Source organism: Sceloporus undulatus, chromosome 1 (assembly GCF_019175285.1).
Source record: "Sceloporus undulatus isolate JIND9_A2432 ecotype Alabama chromosome 1, SceUnd_v1.1, whole genome shotgun sequence".
NCBI classification, from domain to species: Eukaryota; Metazoa; Chordata; class Lepidosauria; order Squamata; family Phrynosomatidae; genus Sceloporus; species Sceloporus undulatus.
This window is the reverse complement of record NC_056522.1, coordinates 226,862,938-226,880,622: the sequence shown is the minus strand read 5'-3', so window position 1 is coordinate 226,880,622 and position 17,685 is coordinate 226,862,938. Positions and strand designations below refer to the sequence as shown.

The following is a 17,685-nucleotide window of genomic DNA, read 5'->3' as shown; positions in this document are numbered from 1 at the left end:
TGTATTATGAGCATTAAAGCGGTAACTTAACTGGATTCCTCCATACCGCATGCCCACACACTTTCATCAGCTAACAGGATTTTAAAGACCTGACAGGTTTCCAAAAAGAATTACAATGTACTTTGGCAGGAAAAGAAAAAAAAATAGTCAGTCACTGAGCAGAGGGGTCAAAGCAAATGTAGACATATCATTCTTGCTGAACCTGAGCACTGTACAGCAATGGTTCTCAAACTGTGGGGCAAGACCCCCCAGGAGCAGCGGTGCCCTCACACCTGGTGTCAGCTGGTGTGGGAGGCAGAGCTTCCAGGGGCGGGCTTCTGGGGGTCTCCCTCAGTGCCACCCTGACCTTCTCAACATGAAGAAAAGGACAGGACAGCACAAGGGGGAGGGAGCATGCACAGCCTCCGTATGTGCTGCCCCGTCTTTTTCGTCATGAATAAAAGGATGGGATAGCATGGGGGAAGGGAGAAAAAGGATTGGTGTCATCCTTCTTCTGGAATGTTACCTGGTGCACCATACTTCCCTAGTGATGCCACTGCCTGGGAGCATGGGGGGGTGCAGTTTTATTTTTATTTATTCATTTCATTTTTATGCTGCCTTTCTCCCCAAAAGGAACTAAAGATGGCTCACAAGATAAAAACACTTTAAAAACAAGTTTTCAAACAAAAAAAATAACCCAAAATAAAATTAAGATTAAAAACATACAAAAGTTAAAACACATAATATAATTTTAGGCCTTGATCCCTCCTCCTCCTCCTCCTCCTCCTCTTCTTCAAGCTTGATTGACAATAGAAGAACATCTATGACAAAATGTAGACCTGTGACTCTAACATCGTTACTTTCTTCTAAATGACTTCCAACATCTTTTCCTTATGTAGAAGCCAGTAAAGCACCAAAAGCTTGCATGATATTTGTGTATTTCAGCTAGCCAATGAACATGTCACTTTTTTTTATTTCGGATTTTGTTTTATTTTACTACATGGCCAACATGACTTCCTGAATATGTACTAAGAAAAATAAAAACTCTGTCCTGATCTTGCAAATTCAAGGTAATCGCTTCCTTTACTGAATAACTGTATCAGTAATGTGGTCTCTCTCTTTTATCCAGCATTATTTGTCTTCTCCAGTAAGTCCTGTTATCTCATATGTCCAAAGTACAATAGCCTTAGACTAATCATCTTGGTCTAGTCAAGTTCGGGCTTGATTTGCTCTCAAACCCATTTACTTGTATTTTTGGTAGTTCATGGTATCCACAGAACTCTCACCCAGCACTACATTTCAAAAGTGTAAATTTTCTTTCTGTCAGCTTTCTTCACTGTCCAGTTTTTAAAATCCATACATAGAAATGTGAAACATGATGGAACTGGTTATTCTACCTTTGGCATTTAATGATTTATCTTTACATTTGAGGATCTTATCTAGTTTCTTCATAGCTGTCTTTCCAAGTCTTAAGGTTTTTTTTCTGATTTCATGACTTCAGTCACCATTTTTATTTTTGAATGAGCAAGGATATAGCTAATCTTTAACTATTTCATTGTTTTCATAATGCACATTAAAGTTACATAAGTCATCTTTGGTCATTATTTTTGTTTTCTTAACATTAAGTTGTAACTTTGCTTTTGCACATTATTTTCTCACATCGAATAAAGGAAAGGGCCTAACTATGGAGATGTTGTTGATCTAGATTGCAACTTCTTTTATATTTTGCACAAAGCAAAGTGTGGTGAGCAGCCAGCCATTTCCCTTATATCCTAGCAATATAATATTAAGATGATCATGTACTGTTTCAAAATTTTACACCAGCTTCTCAAAGTACCCTTGACTCTACTGAAAAATAAGCTATTTTTGGTGCCAAATGAAGAGAGAAAAACATCTTAAGTGCCTCAAGCTGATTTGAAACCTAAAAGTTAAAACTTCCCCTGAGAAGAGGCAGTTTAGGAATAAAGGCTTTGGCTAATTAGGTTTAATGGGACATTGTCTTGGGAGATGTGATTTATTAGGCCAATCTATGCACACAATAGGCCTGCAGGGTTCAGTGTTTGGATCATCCAATTGAATGGCAAATATCCAAGGGTATGTTTAAAATATATAGCCAAGAGAACATTAAGAGAATGGAAGGCAAACTACACATTACACATTGATGAAAAGCTTTATAGATGAAAGGCATCCAGAAGACATGTTAGGTGGAAGAGCTTGTTAAATTTATCAGCCATATTCTTTTTTTTCTCACTGTGTCTGCCCTGAGCTAATTTTAAGGCAAAAGTGTGCCTGTCTATCAAGTTACTTCACTGCATGTCTTCCTGTGTATATGAAGATTATCGCACTGCGTTCTGAGAACGTTCCATATCATCACGTGATGAAAACGTTCCTGGAACGGATATTACCGCATTAGAAATCAAAACGTGATCAGAACGGGATCAGAACGGCAGTTTACCGCACTGCGATTCCTTTTTCTTGAAACCGTTCTCAGAACGGTTTGCTGTATTAAGTTTTGTGGGCTGTCTTCTGATGACGTCGCCACTCAGTGGTTGGACGGCTCGGGAGAGGCGCTGCCCCCAGGAAAGAGGGAAAAGGGAGGCTTGGGCCATGGAGCTCGCCTCTCCTGAGTCCCTCGGCTTACTGAAATCCCTCACCTCCCTTCCCCATAGGAATCAATCCAAAAACGGAGTTTAAAATCTCTCCCAGATGCAGACCCAAAGGGCTCTCCTTTTAAACTCAGTTTTTGGATTGATTTCTATGGGGAAGGGAGGTGGGGGATTTCAGTAAGCCTAGGGACTCTGGCCGGGAGAGTGCTTCTCAGCCTCACTGAGAAGTCTTCCCTCCGAAGATTCTCTTGGGAGGGAAAGAAGGCAAGCCCCTATAAAACATTGGGGCTTCATATGCTGGCATATGTTTGAAGAAAATAGGATAAAACCTATGTAACTTGATGGGCCAAGGGCAGAGTCCCCTCCTTGGCAGCCTGGGCTTTAAGGGAGCTCCACGGAGGTCCCTTCAAGCGGAGGGAAAGGGAGGGGACTGGACCAAGGGCAGAGCCCCGACAGCCATTGCAGCTCTTTAAACCGGTTAGAAAAGAAGAGTCCTCTGCTGTCATCCCATTTCCCCTTTTTGGCAGCTTGACACCCTTTTGCTTCTGTGTGTGTGCATGTAATGTGTGCCTTCAGGTTGTGAGCTTCCCTCCCCGCTTTAACTCTTGTCTGGCTCTTTGCTATGGAATTCTGGGAGTTGTTTGCTTGCTTTTCTGTGGTGCTCCAAACAGAGGAGCTTTTGTGGGTTCCCTCTTTGAGGGAAGGAGGAGAAGGTCCTGGGCATCCCTGCCATCCCTGCCTCCTGCAGGCTGCAAGCACAGGAGCCCCACTGGACATGACACCAGAGGCCCCCCGCAGAAGCAGCCAGACCCTCTCCCTCTTGCTCTCTGCCCTGGTCCCCTCTTCCTTGAGGGAAGGAGGAACTCCATGGAGGTCCCTTCAAGCCGAAGGAAAGCAAGTTGCCAGGGAGGGGACTGGGCCAAGGGCAGAGCCCCGGCAGCCATAGCAGCTCTTTAAACCGGTTAGAAAAGAAGAGTCCTCTGCTGTCATCCCATTTCCCCTTTTTGGCAGCTTGACACCCTTTTGCTCCTGTGTGTGTGCATGTAATGTGTGCCTTCAGGTTGTGAGCTTCCCTCCCCGCTTTAACTCTTGTCTGGCTCTTTGCTATCGAATTCTGGGAGTTGTTTGCTTGCTTTTGTGTGGTGCTCCAAACAGAGGAGCTTTTGTGGGTTCCCTCCTGGAGGGAAGGAGGAGAAGGTCCTGGGCATCCCTGCCTCCTGCATTGTGACAGCACAGGAGCCCCACTGGACATGACACTAGAGACCCCCGGAGAAGCAGCCAGACCCTCTCCCTCTTGCTCTCTGCTCTGGTCTCTTCTTTCCCTCTCTTTCCCTGCTTTCCTCTTCTCTTCCTTGTCCCACCTTTCCTCCCTTTTTCCTCCCTTCCCTCCCTCCTTCTTTCCCCCCTCACACAGACACACCTTCCCTCACTGCAGTCGCTCGCCTGCCTGCCTCCCTCCCTGCCTGTCATTCTTTCAGCCAATCAGGAGACGGAGAAATGAGGGAACGGATTTGAGAACGGATAAGAATACCGCACACACTTCTCTTGGAACGTTTTCATCACGTTTCAGCTCTCTGGGAACACATTCAGAACACATTCAAATCCGTTCCCTCCTGGAACACATTTGGAACACATTTAAGCGTTCTGAGAACCCGATTGGAACACATACGTGCGGTATTCTCAAATGCGTTCCGTTCTCATCACGTGATCAGAACGTTCTCAGAACGCAGTGCGATAATCTCTTATGTCTCTTGCTCCACGATATGCAGGTTTTTGTGCAGTTGACCCATTTTAGCTTTCCAGCCCTGCTTCCTTCTCTAGATCCAAAACACACTGCACAAATAATACAGTTTGGGACTGATTTAACTGCCCTGACTCAGTATTAGGGAATCCTGGGAACTGTAGTTTTGGGAGACATTTAGCTTTCTCTGCCAGAGAGCTCAGGGTCACAATAAACTACAGTTACCAGGATTGCCTAGCACTGAGTCAGGATAGTTAAAGTGGTCTTGAACTGGATTATTTCTGTAGTGTGTTTTGGACTTTAGAAACTTCAAAAGATGGGTGGAGTGGGGTTTAGGAAGAAATACTACCTTCCCACCTACTACTTTGGAGATTACTCAAGAACTAAACAGGATTGTAAGAAAATAGCCTGGACCAGATGTTATTTCAAATTTTAATACTATTGTCTAATAGAAAAATATTGATTTCTGCATTCAGAAATGAGAAATCATACAGTATTATTCAATTTGTTGCTTTCTTCATTAATATCCAAGGAACCTCCCCCTTTTTTGGTCATGTGGTCACTGGTAAACTATAAAATTCAAGGAAATTTAATGTCCATTTGCAATTCAAAGAAAATGTTTCCTTGGAGTCCAGCATGTCTCCTTCCTTTGTGAAGCCACAGGCTTCTGTGTAGGTAGAGAACACTGAATTTCTCAAGAAGTCTTCATGTTTTGCATCAGGAAAACTTTAGGTGGTCTAGAGGCAAAGCATGCCAGTCAGTCCCAAACGGGAAGGTGACAGCTTGAGGATAGCCCTCCCTACCATCTGAACTAAGACCAGAAACAGAAAATGCTGGTCTATGATTAACATCTTCAATTTTTTCCCTCCTCTTTGCCTGATGAAGAAGCCAGTGTGACTTCAAAAGCTTGCAACATGTAAGTTTCTCAGAAGAAACTTGCCAAGAAAACCCTGTTATAGATTTGTCTTAGGGCTGTCACAAGTTGGAAATGAAGACAAACAACAACAATAACAACACCCATCAATATGAAGTGCTTAATTAAATTTCTAACAAACGCATAGGCCTTTTTAGGCAAGTGAGGCATTGTGTAAGTGTTTTTCCCTACTATGGTTTTGAATAGTTTCCAGTACAGTACTGCAAACTTTATTGCTGTGAACTTTATTAATAGTCTGTATGAATAGCTTGGCTTCCAGTTTGAATTTTAATTTCAGAGAGAAAAGAAGGAGCCGATACTCCCTGGCAATTGTTCTTAAGCATTTCTGGATATATTCGTTTCTCTTTCCTATCTCTCTGTCCCCTAGAGTTGGTATTGGCTAATAGAAGTGATATATGTCCACTGTGCAATAATAGTTGATCATAAGGTGATTTAGCAGTTTTAATTTAACTTCATTAGCCTTAGAGGGGTTGTTTGGGTATGATTTTTTCTTAGGATTTAATTTAGACTCCAACTCTTTTTGCAGCTTGCTTATACTTTTTCTCTGCCTGTTCCCTGTGAATGAAATTACCTTTCCTCATCATGAAAGCCTTAGAGGCTTCGAAAGGAGTTCTGTATGAATTCAACAAGCTCTGATTGGATTCCCAGTGTAATGGCCATTTCTCTTTTCACATACTCTGGGCTCAGAAAACTTGTATCTTGTTATAAAAGTGAACTCAATCTCCTTTTGTTTTGACCTGGAGGGGTAATATGGAGGGACATGTTCAGAGATTGTTGTATTCCCAGTTGAACTGAATCTAAAAGACTAACAAAGAAAAAAAGAATCAATCTTTAAAGCAGACATGTGCTCCCTTTGTCTTCAGACTCCCTATCAGCAGCAAAGCACCTTGGTTGGCCAGACAGCCTGTGACTTTTTTTTCCATACACAGAGAGTGAATATGTCCTTCTTAATTTGCCTGAGTTCTTAAATTAAACTTTTCACCTAAGACAAAATAAATGCTGAAATGTGAAAGGACATCCCATTACATCTTGGGTGAAATGACTACTCCAAAAATGTGACATTTTGTATGCTATAACCAAAGCAGCATAGTTATGCCAGTCATTGGATTATAACCGTGCTTTTAGGATTATTTCCCCCCCTGTCACTCGCCTTAAAAATTGCTCCTGGGCTTAAAGGCAGGTTCACCATTTTTAGAGGTGTCAGGTGCAAATGACAAAGGGAGAAAAAGAACTGACATTTTACCCACCATTAAAAATGCAAAAAGGTTCAGTAGAAGAAAGATTCCCCACTATTAGGCTTTAATATTGAGTAATCTTGGTGTTTTTGACAGATTTTGTAATCCTGATCTTTTTCTAATCCTTGTCTTTTTGAGAAAGTTAAATTTTGGAAATACGGAAGTTCACAACTTATGCTTTTACCTACTAAGAGAAATGATTAAGAGTTGCATGCACACATAGTGCTTTATTATTAGTGCTCATTTATACATTTTAAGTAATAATTTAAGAGCGTTTCCCTCTCAAATCTAAGCAGGAAAGAATCATACAGGGAATTAGGAAAAACAAAAGAATTTTGGGTTGAGAATATGGAGGAATGATCACACACAAAACAATTGTCATTTTTTAAATTGTTTGTTTCAGTTTAACAGATGTGCTTTTGCACTCCTATCTTGATGACACTGTGTGAAGGTTAAAGACATTATTCCTCAAAAAATGTGACAACAAACTTCAGTGAGGCTTTTATCCTGAATTGGATCGTTCTGCCCATACAGTTGAAAACCTGAGTTTCTACACTACTTTTTTTTAAAAAAAAGAATTAGTACTCAGGATGGATGGGATTTCACTCCCACCCAGTACCATGCAAATGGACCCCATGATCATCCAGGCCATAAATTATAAATGAGTAGCCTGCTCATATGTTATTCAGAAGCATGGGTCAAAGGGATTTGGGTCCCCCCCCTTTATGTTCTTTAACTGGATATCCTTTGATGTTTACACCGCATATACATAGCAATCATTATATCTCACGCTCTTGCATCATTAATGCAACTACAAACGAAACAAGTCGAGTTGTGAATGCCCAACGCTTCATTCTAACCATACAGATGTGAAGGGAAATCTGAGCTAAATAAAAATACTTACTGATGGGATTGCTCCCTAGTGTAACCACGCTTGAAAGCAATGGGGGCAAATGAAGATCCTTTTGGGCATGATTCTTGCTCTTCAAAAATCTTCTGTCTTGCTATCGCTTGATTGGCAAAATGGGAACATGCTGTGAAGGTAAAAACCAAGCTTCAGAAACATGCTTTATAATTCCTAATCATATGACATTTCTGCCTTGAAACTGGGCTAGAAACTGTGTTAAGTACTTCAGCTGTTATCTCCTGTAATTCTGTACTGTTGCTACTGTACAGTTTGTGTGCATATATTGGCTGAGTTATGGAGCATATATTCCACCTTACAAGGGGATATCTTACAAAAGATTAACATTACAATAAAACAAATGAAAAGAATAATATTGAAACATTGTAACATAAAGGAGCTCTTTGGACACAGCTTTCAGATACTAAAGCAAGCAAAAAATAATAATAATAACAGAGGTACAGAACATTTAAAGGCCAGCAAAAATAAAAATAAGAAACATCAAGATAGGCTCCCAGTTAGCCCCTCTGCAGGGAGCATTGTATCATTTTCCCTAAAGCAATTTCCTGACCTTTAGATAGCAAGGACATAGAATCTCCATTGACTATGGGTGCATCTACACTGTACAAATAATGCGGTTTGACACCACTTTACCTGCCATGGTTCCAGCCTACAGAATCCTGGAGTATGCAGTTTTGTGAGGCACCAGCATGTAAAGAAAATCAGAAAATCAGTAAAGAAATCAGAAACCCTTGTAAAACTACAAATCCCAGGATTTCATAACATGGAGCTACAGCACTGAAAATTGTGTCAAACTGCATTATTTCTACAGTGTAGATGCATCTTTTTTTAGCATATCAGCAAGCCCATATGGAGTCCAACGATCTCAATGATATCTAAAGCTACAAAGGATTTAGAAAGGTCACACCCTGAACTTTAAATGGAGCCTGGAAATGTTTCAACAATCTAAGCAGTGTACATTAAAGATAAAATAATATATACAATTCCCCCCTTTAAAAAAACTATTAAACAGTTCTAGCAATTAAAATTACAAAGACTAAAATCTAAAAACAGTTGAACAATAGTGGACAAAGTCATCACATATATATATCTGTGGGGGGATCTTTACGTGGCTGGGTGCTATTCTGGGAAGGCTACACTACTTAGTCCCAGCTGCATAGTCCAGCTTTAGACTAACTACAGTTTCCAAACCATTGCCACACTGTCCTTGTGTAATGAACTGCAGTAATCGAATGTGGAGAATGCCAGGGCATGGCTTACTGAGGCTAGGCTTTTTCTGTCAAAATAGCTCTCACACCAGCCTAAGTAACTAGAAGGCATTTTGTTGCCACAGAGGCAACCTGCATTTTTAGCGGTTTGATGGGAATCCCCATAAAATTTCATATCGTATATAATTCACGAGGAACACAATCCAGTCTAACACAGGGTGAATGAAGGTGAACTGCCCACCACAGGTTCTTCTCATTGTCTAGATTTTCATTTACTGGATCCTTGATTTATATATTTATGAGAAATCACCTAGGCACTGATTTATAAACATCTCTTTTTCACATTATTTGGATGAAAGAGAGAAATAGTTTCTAGTACACATGCTGCAGGGTCCATAAGGTTTTGTTTCCATTATTTTCAAAACATGTGGTAAATCACTAATTGAAATTACAGATGACACAAGAGTATCAGCTTCTGATCAAGTTAAACAAGTAAACGTAGCACCATATTCTGATCTAGCTGTCCAAGTCATAGTAGAATCACCTTTGCACAATTCCTCCAATCCAGGAGGCCTATCCAAAAGGATACTATGCCCCATAATACCCCACAAAGGGTATTTTTAAACTTCATTGCAGTCTGTTGCCCAGATACATTAACTCTGCTCATGTGTTTGATACTTGTGAAGGTCCTATCCATCAGTGTGGAAGTTTTATGTGTTCTATATAAAGAGGGAGAGGTCCTACCCTATATCATAATATCTTAATGAGGGTGGGAAGGTATGGACATAGACCTCAATGAAGATGAGAATTTGGTCAGTCTAGAGTTCTTGTTCTCAATCGTATGCATATATTTACAGGCTGATGCTATACCCTTAGCAGACAGGGACTTGATCATTACATATGACGGTGACTGCAGGACTGGACTGTTGTACACATTCTCACTAAGCCCCTCCATGCACTTCATACTCATGGGTATCAGTCACATGGAAAAAACAGTTGAGTAATAGCACATCAAGGCATAAAACCAGGAGAGGCTTCTTCAATATGGATTTTACCATAGAGTTTTTGTGACTGACTTTTATCATCCTTCATTGTAAGCTTTTGTCAAATTCTTAATCCACACATATTAAGCCTTGTCTTGAAATCTAGCAATCAAGAATATTTTTATAGTTAATATCCATTTTGCATGCAGAATATGTTCACTACATATTTTACCATAGCATATTACAATTTACTGCCTCTTATTTTTATAATATATATTTATAAACTGTTATAATTAGGTCTTAACACCTCAGCTGTTTTGAATCATAAGAGACCAGTATCTGGCAGAAAGGTATCAGCCCTAATTTTATGTTTCCCATCCATCCCTTCCAGAATCAATACTCCTTTACAGTTCCAATTTTGCAACCCCTTCCTAAGCCATCAATATTTATAGAGATCATTAGGATGGAGGTAGAATAAACTGAAATGGACAACTAAGAACATCTGAAAATTAAGTGAAAGGATAACATCATGAGGGTTAACCAAGGTGTAATAAAGCAGGACTTTCTATGTTTAAGTAGAGGTTGAGGGGATGAACATGGAGGATAACAAGGTCACCTTCAAAAGTTAACTATAGATTTTTCTGTTAACTCAAAATTTCAGTATTGATTCTTCACATTTCTGATACCTGCCCACAATTGGTGGGTGGAGAGATGGAGCTGTACCTGCAATATGTTCCTTGTCGCATGTCTCAACATTATCTGAGTAATCAATTGGCTTTGATGAATACCCAAGAGCTGAGAACCTGTGACAGGCTGGTAGAAAGTAATTTATCAATATATATAATAGCTTGGTGTGTGTGTGTGTTTCTGTTTGTTGGCTGCTTTCTTTCCCCTTCTACTTACTCTGAGTTTAGAACAACAATGGGGAGTGAGAGCATAGTTCACTCTGGCCCCATTCCCACTTGGCGATAAAGTGACGAATCTTGCTGCGAGTCAGACTCGGAGTGAGTTCCCAAGTCGTATTCGAATCACGTCCATCGTTCCCATCACAAAAGAGAGCAAACAGACTCGTTTTTCTTGACCCATGTTCTCGCTCCCATTGATATTTCTCCGTTGTATTTTGACACTGTCTTTTTTGTTCCCCTTTCCCATTGCCTGTCTGGAACCGGGTTTTCCTTTTTTAAGCTGTCAATCAAACGCTTAGGTGATTAGACGTCACAGTGACGTCAGTTGCTTCGATGCATTTTGACGCGGGCTATTTTTGTTCCCTGTTCCCATTTGCATCTTTCAAACCTGTTTTTATTGGGGGGGGGGGGGTTGTGGTCAATGGATCACTGAAGCGCCTGAGTGCTTGGGTGGCTAGGCATCATTGTGATTGCCACCCAGATGCTGGAGTGCTGAGGCGCTTAGGTGCTCAGCAAAAACAGAAAAAGGAAAAAGAAGAAATAATAGTTATAAAAACGGTGTGCAGTGGGTCTTCTCACACATCTATCTATGTGCAACAAGGGGAGGGGGGTTGTCAGGGGGGAATCATGCGCTTCCTGTGTTTGGAGGCCAATGGGGCAATTTGCAATGATCGGACACCCGACAGAGCACCTAGGCAATTGAAAGCTTAATTTAAAAATAATAATAATAAATTTGTCTACACATGTGATCGCCTTGCCCTGCTTCCCACTCCACTGGGGGAAAGGCTACGCAAATGGGGGGAAATAGCACCACGAATGCAGGAAAGAGAACAAAGCTGGTGACAGCCCTGGGACAGCCCCTTGAACATTGCTCCTCTCCTCCTAAAATACCAATTTGGACACCCGTCATTCCCATTAGTTTGCCCCAGATTCGACATGGCAGCTGCAAATAAAATGAACAAACAAACAAAAGCTGGAAAAGTGTAGTCAGGATAACCCGGGTTACCCACCACTGATTCGCGTTTTCGCTGGAGAAATCAATCAAAGTAGGATCGAACGCAAATTCAAATGAGAACGATTTTCCTTAAACAAGGATCGAACACGAGTTCAAATGGGAATGATGTCCCTATAATCTGATTCTTGATTCGCTTTATAGCCCAGTGGGAATGGAGCCACTGTCTCAGTTGGACGCACAAGTATGGAGCTTATCACTCTGCTTAAATGACTCGGTTTACCTCATTCGAATTCAAGCCTAAATCGGGAGGCAGCCGGGTCCTACTGCACAGATTTCACTGCCAAAGCTGCTGGTTGAGTACAGCGTCACTGCAGCCTGGGTCCCACGTGAGCTCCAGCAGCCAGTTTTCCAAGTCAAAAAGTTCCCGGCTTTGAAATAAGGCCACAGGAGCTCACCTGGGACCCAGGCTGCACAAACTCCTCATGGTAGGATCCGGCTGCCTCCCAATTTGGGCTTGATTTCAGATGAGATAAGCCAGGTTATTTAAGCGTAGTGATAAATCCTATGTCTGGGCTTATTCTGGATTCTTTAAGGAAAAGAAACAGCTTTTACTCACAGTGTAAGGTTGTTCCTTCATCTGCAGGTGCTCAAAAGCAACTGCAACATGCTTGAGCACACCTGATGGCTAAGATGATAGAGCTATATCTGCAAGTTCCCCATATCCAAGGTGTAAGCAATAAAGAAGGAGGTACTGAATATCTCTTTCCACAATTTCTAAAAAAATTCTATAGGCATATTTTGGGGTTACACATGTGTATGCCACCAATAGGATGATAGGCAAGGTCTCTATTACCTGTACACATTGCTTTCCATGCATATCTGCAAACTGATTTCCTTCTTCTCAATCTGTATTTGTTATGCTTCTTCAATTTTAGGTTGATTTTGCTTTTGTTTGGACAGACAAAGAGTGTCATTTTTCTTTTCTTGTGTATTCTAAATGGCTGTTTTGCTGTCTGTACACGAGAGGCATATGAAGCAAGCATGAAAAACTCTTGATCTGTATTTGGTAGATTATGAAATATTTGTATGGGAAACCCAACATGGCATCATTATCCTCCTCTCTCTTTTTCTCATGTGTGGAGAGCCACTAACATGGGTGTCTTCCAAGGGGATTGGACTAAACCTAGGAGCAAGATCCCCCCATGGTCAGTGCCCAAGATGCATGTTCAATTATTGAGTTACACTGTCCTCACAAATGTTCTTCAAAAGGATATAGGTCACTTTCTTGATCTGTTACCCAAATTGCAGGGAGTCCTGAGAGGGCACTCACTTATTGAATTCAATGGGGAAATTCATTTAGATAAATAGGAAGCAGTGAAGGGGCTAGAGTAAATTTAGCTAGGACCTTTAGCCTATGTATATTTGTTCCAAACCCAGAACTCTAGAAACAAGTTCCAAATTAGTTGGTTTTATTTATAACAACAAGGGGAAATCAACTTTCACCCAGAGGCTAACACACACATACAAGAGGTAGTGGTGTAAAAGGTGGGAGCTTGATAGAAATTCAGAGGGTAGGGCAATACCAGCTCCCAGTTCCAGAGGTGGCTCTTCAGTCGGGGGAATGCTGTAGAGTGGATTGTGCCCAAATCACTATCTGGAAGTGAGTTGGCTGGCTATACTGAGGAGTCTAACTGAAATCTGACAGGGTGCCTGTCTAGTTTCAACCCAGAAAGAATTAGAATGGCATAAACAACCATTTATATAATTATATAATGTAAATTGGATCTTTGGTGCATTTTCCCAGGAATTTTTCAGTGGATTTTTCCAAGAGAAAGGATTGCCAGAGATGTAGAAATGACCAGACAGTAAATGAAAGCATCCAAATTAAAGAGTTGTCATCTCAAGATGAAAGTGTCCTTTGTTTTCCTGGCACATACTGAATGCCTTCCTATCATCATACTCTTATGTGAAGGGATTATGCTATTATTTTATTAGTGATTTCCTTAGAATTTTCAGTGGCAACAACAAGACTAAACAATAGTATGGTGTTTCACAAGCATGTTATCTGTAATGATATCCTTTTATAGATTAGAGACAATTGTAAAAACCTATTTCCCCTGAAATTTAATATTCACAAGGCTTTTTTTAAAATAAAAAATCAAATACTTTATGTGCTGCAATATATTCTTATAGTCATTTGCACACAAGATTAATGACTAGCTACAAATGTCTATCAAATGCACTCAGAATAGAGCATTCTGGTTACAACTATATGAAATAGCACCAGTTTCCTTCCTGCTGGATTATGGAACTAGTAGTTCCAATCTTATCCCAGTTCAAAACAAATGCTCGGACCTCAGGAGCACATGCTGCATCACTACTACTTTCCTTTGACCCAAAATATAAGTACTTCAGGCACAAGATGGGGAAAACAAGTGCCTTGTGGCTGCCAGCAAACCTTTAAAAAAAATCTTTTAAATTAAATTTTAAAATTTAAATCATGTAAACACTCAAGAACACTAAATAAAAATATAAAAAATACTAAAATACCTATAAAATAACCTTATAGTAGTAGATAACAAAATTATACTAAATTACCCCATCCCACTCCCATATCTCTACTTTCCTCCACCATAAAACTATATCTATTAATAAACAATAACTAATCAACATAAATTAAAATTGATACGTTAATACAAACTAAAATTGACTTCCCACTCCCCAAACCTAAGAATATTAATGTTCCATATATTAAGTTTCTCATTTATGCCAACTCGTTTTTATATCATTTCTGACCTAAAAACAACAAAATTGCTTCAAACCTCCAAGTCTGCAACCAAAATCTCCCCTAATTTCCTCTTCATATAGATCAAAAATGGTTCCCAATACTTTAGATAATTGTCCAAAGATTTCTTTTTAATCAACATTGCTAGTTAGTCCATTTGGCCAACTCAAACACTTTAACAATCCAGTCTCCAGCAAGTCCTTTGGAAAGTATATGAAGCGGGAACTCACAAAGGCTCAATCCTAGTGGTGGCATGCTCCTGCATCACCACTATTACTACCACCACCACCACCACTACCACCATCATCATAGACATGTGATTATGATTGCCCCTAAATATTATTACACATAATTTACATTGTGTTCAGTTGAGTTCAGGGCTGTTTTCCCTTTCGTACACGTAAACCAAGGCTATGTTTATCTATCATGTTGGTGATGCTGAACAGAGCTGGTAATGCAGATTATATTGTGCTAATAATGATGCAACCAAGGAGTACACTCATGCTTTTTGCAGTAAGGCAGGATCAAAGTGAAACATCTAGCTTCATTTTTGCTGATTTCACCACTTATTGTCTCATCTTTTCATTGTTATTATGGCTGGGTAGTTACAGGACAAAATCAAAAATGATTTACAATGTATTCAAAAAAAATCCTCACAAAAAGTATGTGAAGTAATTCAGGCTGAAAGACTGCACTGAGGTCGTCCAACACTCAGTAGGGACAGGGATTTTGAACTTCCAACTCCCAACCCAGCTTTCTGCCATTATAGCACACTGGCTCTTTGTGTTCTTACTCTGTATCAGAGTGTGAATCATCCAGCCCTCCAGATGTTGTTGGATTACAACATTGGCTGTGTTGTTTGTGGCTTCTGGAAGTTGCAGTCCAACAAGACCTGGAGTAAGTATGTATGTGCCTTTAGGCTGCATGTTGACTTATGGAAGATTATCGCACTGCGTTCTGAGAACGTTCTGATCACGTGATGAGAACGGAACGCATTTGAGAATACCGCACGTATGTGTTCCAATCGGGTTCTCAGAACGCTTAAATGTGTTCCAAATGTGTTCCAGGAGGGAACGGATTTGAATGTGTTCTGAATGTGTTCCCAGAGAGCTGAAACGTGATGAAAACGTTCCAAGAGAAGTGTGTGCGGTATTCTTATCCGTTCTCAAATCCGTTCCCTCATTTCTCCGTCTCCTGATTGGCTGAAAGAATGACAGGCAGGGAGGGAGGCAGGCAGGCGAGCGACTGCAGTGAGGGAAGGTGTGTCTGTGTGAGGGGGGAAAGAAGGAGGGAGGGAAGGGAGGAAAAAGGGAGGAAAGGTGGGACAAGGAAGAGAAGAGGAAAGCAGGGAAAGAGAGGGAAAGAAGAGACCAGAGCAGAGAGCAAGAGGGAGAGGGTCTGGCTGCTTCTCCGGGGGTCTCTAGTGTCATGTCCAGTGGGGCTCCTGTGCTGTCACAATGCAGGAGGCAGGGATGCCCAGGACCTTCTCCTCCTTCCCTCCAGGAGGGAACCCACAAAAGCTCCTCTGTTTGGAGCACCACACAAAAGCAACAACTCCAGAATCCATGGCAAAGAACCGACAAGAGTTTAAAGCTGGAGGGAAGCTCACAACCTGAAGGCACACATTACAGGCACACACAACAGTAGCAAAAGAAGGGGTTCAAGCTGCCAGAAAGGGAAATGGATGACGCAGAGACTCTAATCTTCTTTTAAACACAGGTGTTAAATAGCTGCAATGGCTGCCGGGCTCTGCCCTTGGCCCTGTCCCCCTCCTGTCCCTCCGCTTGAGAGGCCCTCCTTGAGCTCCCTGTAAAGCCCGGCTGCCAGGAGGAGACCTTCTGCCCTTTCCCACCAAGTTACATAGGTTTATCCTATTTTTCTCAACATATGCCAGCATATGAAGCCCCAGCGTTTATATAGGGGCTTGCCTTCTTTCCCCCCGCAAGAAATCTTTGGAGGAAGACGTCTCAGTTGAGGCTGAGAAGCACTCTCCCTGGCAAGAGTCCCTAGGCTTTACTGAATCCACCACCCCCCACCTCCCTTCCCCAAGAAATCAATCCAAAAACTGAGTTTAAAAGAGCAGAGAGAGCCCTTTGGTCTGCATCTGAGAGAGATTTTAAACTCCGTTTTGGATTCTTTCCTATGGGGAAAGAGGAGAGAGAGAGATGCAGGACAATCCCATAGCCAGTAATACCTCTGCCCCCCCCCCAGATGAAGACCCATAGGGCTCACTGCTCTTTTAAACTCCATTTTTGGATTGATTCCTATGGGGAAAGAGGAGAGAGGGAATATGGCAGGACAAACCCACATAGCCAGCATCCTCGCTCCCCCCAGATAGGCACCATAGGGCTCACTGCGCTTTGTAAAACTCCTTTTTTGGATTGATTCCGTATGGGGAAGGGAGGTGAGGGATTTCAGTAAGCCGAGGGACTCAGGAGAGGCGAGCTCCATGCCCAAGCCTCCCTTTTCCCTCTTTCCTGGGGGCAGCCCTCTCCCGAGCCGTCCAACCACTGAGTGGCGACGTCATCAGAAGACAGCCCACAAACTTAATACAGCAAACCGTTCTGAGAACGGTTTCAAGAAAAGGAATCGCAGTGCGTAAACTGCCGTTCTGATCCCGTTCTGATCACGTTTTGATTTCTAATGCGGTAATATCCGTTCCAGGAACGTTTTCATCACTGATGATATGGAACGTTCTCAGAACGCAGGCGATAATCTTCATGTTTTTTTGTTGTTGTGTGCCTTCAAGTCATTTCCAATTATGGTGACCCTAAGTTAGTGCAGGGGATCAGTGGCTCAAGTGGTTAAGACCCAAAGATTATCACACCAGCGCTTGCTGTCTCTCAATCAGCTCTCAAACGTTAAGGAAGTGCATTGTGTGAAAGCCTGGCACGCTTTCTCATCATCAGGGAATTGTCAGCTTCCTCTAGTGTCACTGAATCATTCCAGGAGAGGGAATTACCTCTGAACACAAAGTTTTCCCATTCAGAGAAATTCCCCTCTCCGAATGATTCAGTGACACAGGAGGAGCCGAAAATTTCTTGATGAGGAAGCATGCAAGGCTTTCACACACATTTTTCCTTAATTTTGAGAGCCAATTGAGAGATGGTAAGCACTGGTGTGATGACAGGTTGGCAGTTCGACCCACCGGGTGTGCATGATGGGGTGACCTCTTGTCATTAGTCCCAGCTTCTGCCAACCTAGCAGTTCAAAAGCATGCAAATGAAGTAGATAATAGGTACCACTTCTCAGTGGAAGGCAGCAGCATTCAGTGAAGTCATGCTGGCCACATGACCACCAGAACAGTCCTCAGACAATGCTGCTTTTGGCTTAGAAACAAAGATGAGCACTGCCCCCTACATTGGTTACAAATAGACATTCATGTTAAGGGACTAGCTTTACCTTTTACCTCTAAGTTTTCTGGCCATG

At 41.6% G+C, this 17,685-nt stretch overlaps 1 protein-coding gene across 2 annotated transcripts in view; it reads left to right on the top strand.

Annotated features, from left to right (window-relative positions):
- KYNU (kynureninase) overlaps window positions 1-17,685 on the top strand; it is a 145,002-nt gene that overhangs the window by 109,963 nt on the left and 17,354 nt on the right. The window contains exon 11 of one of the 2 annotated variants that reach the window (XM_042454120.1): window positions 5,787-5,895. The exons of the other annotated variant lie outside the window; for it this stretch is intronic. Coding sequence (XP_042310054.1) covers window positions 5,787-5,880 — 94 coding nt within the window. The 3' untranslated portion in view covers window positions 5,881-5,895. Of the gene's footprint in view, window positions 1-5,786; window positions 5,896-17,685 lie in introns of those variants that run through there. 2 annotated transcript variants of the gene reach the window in all.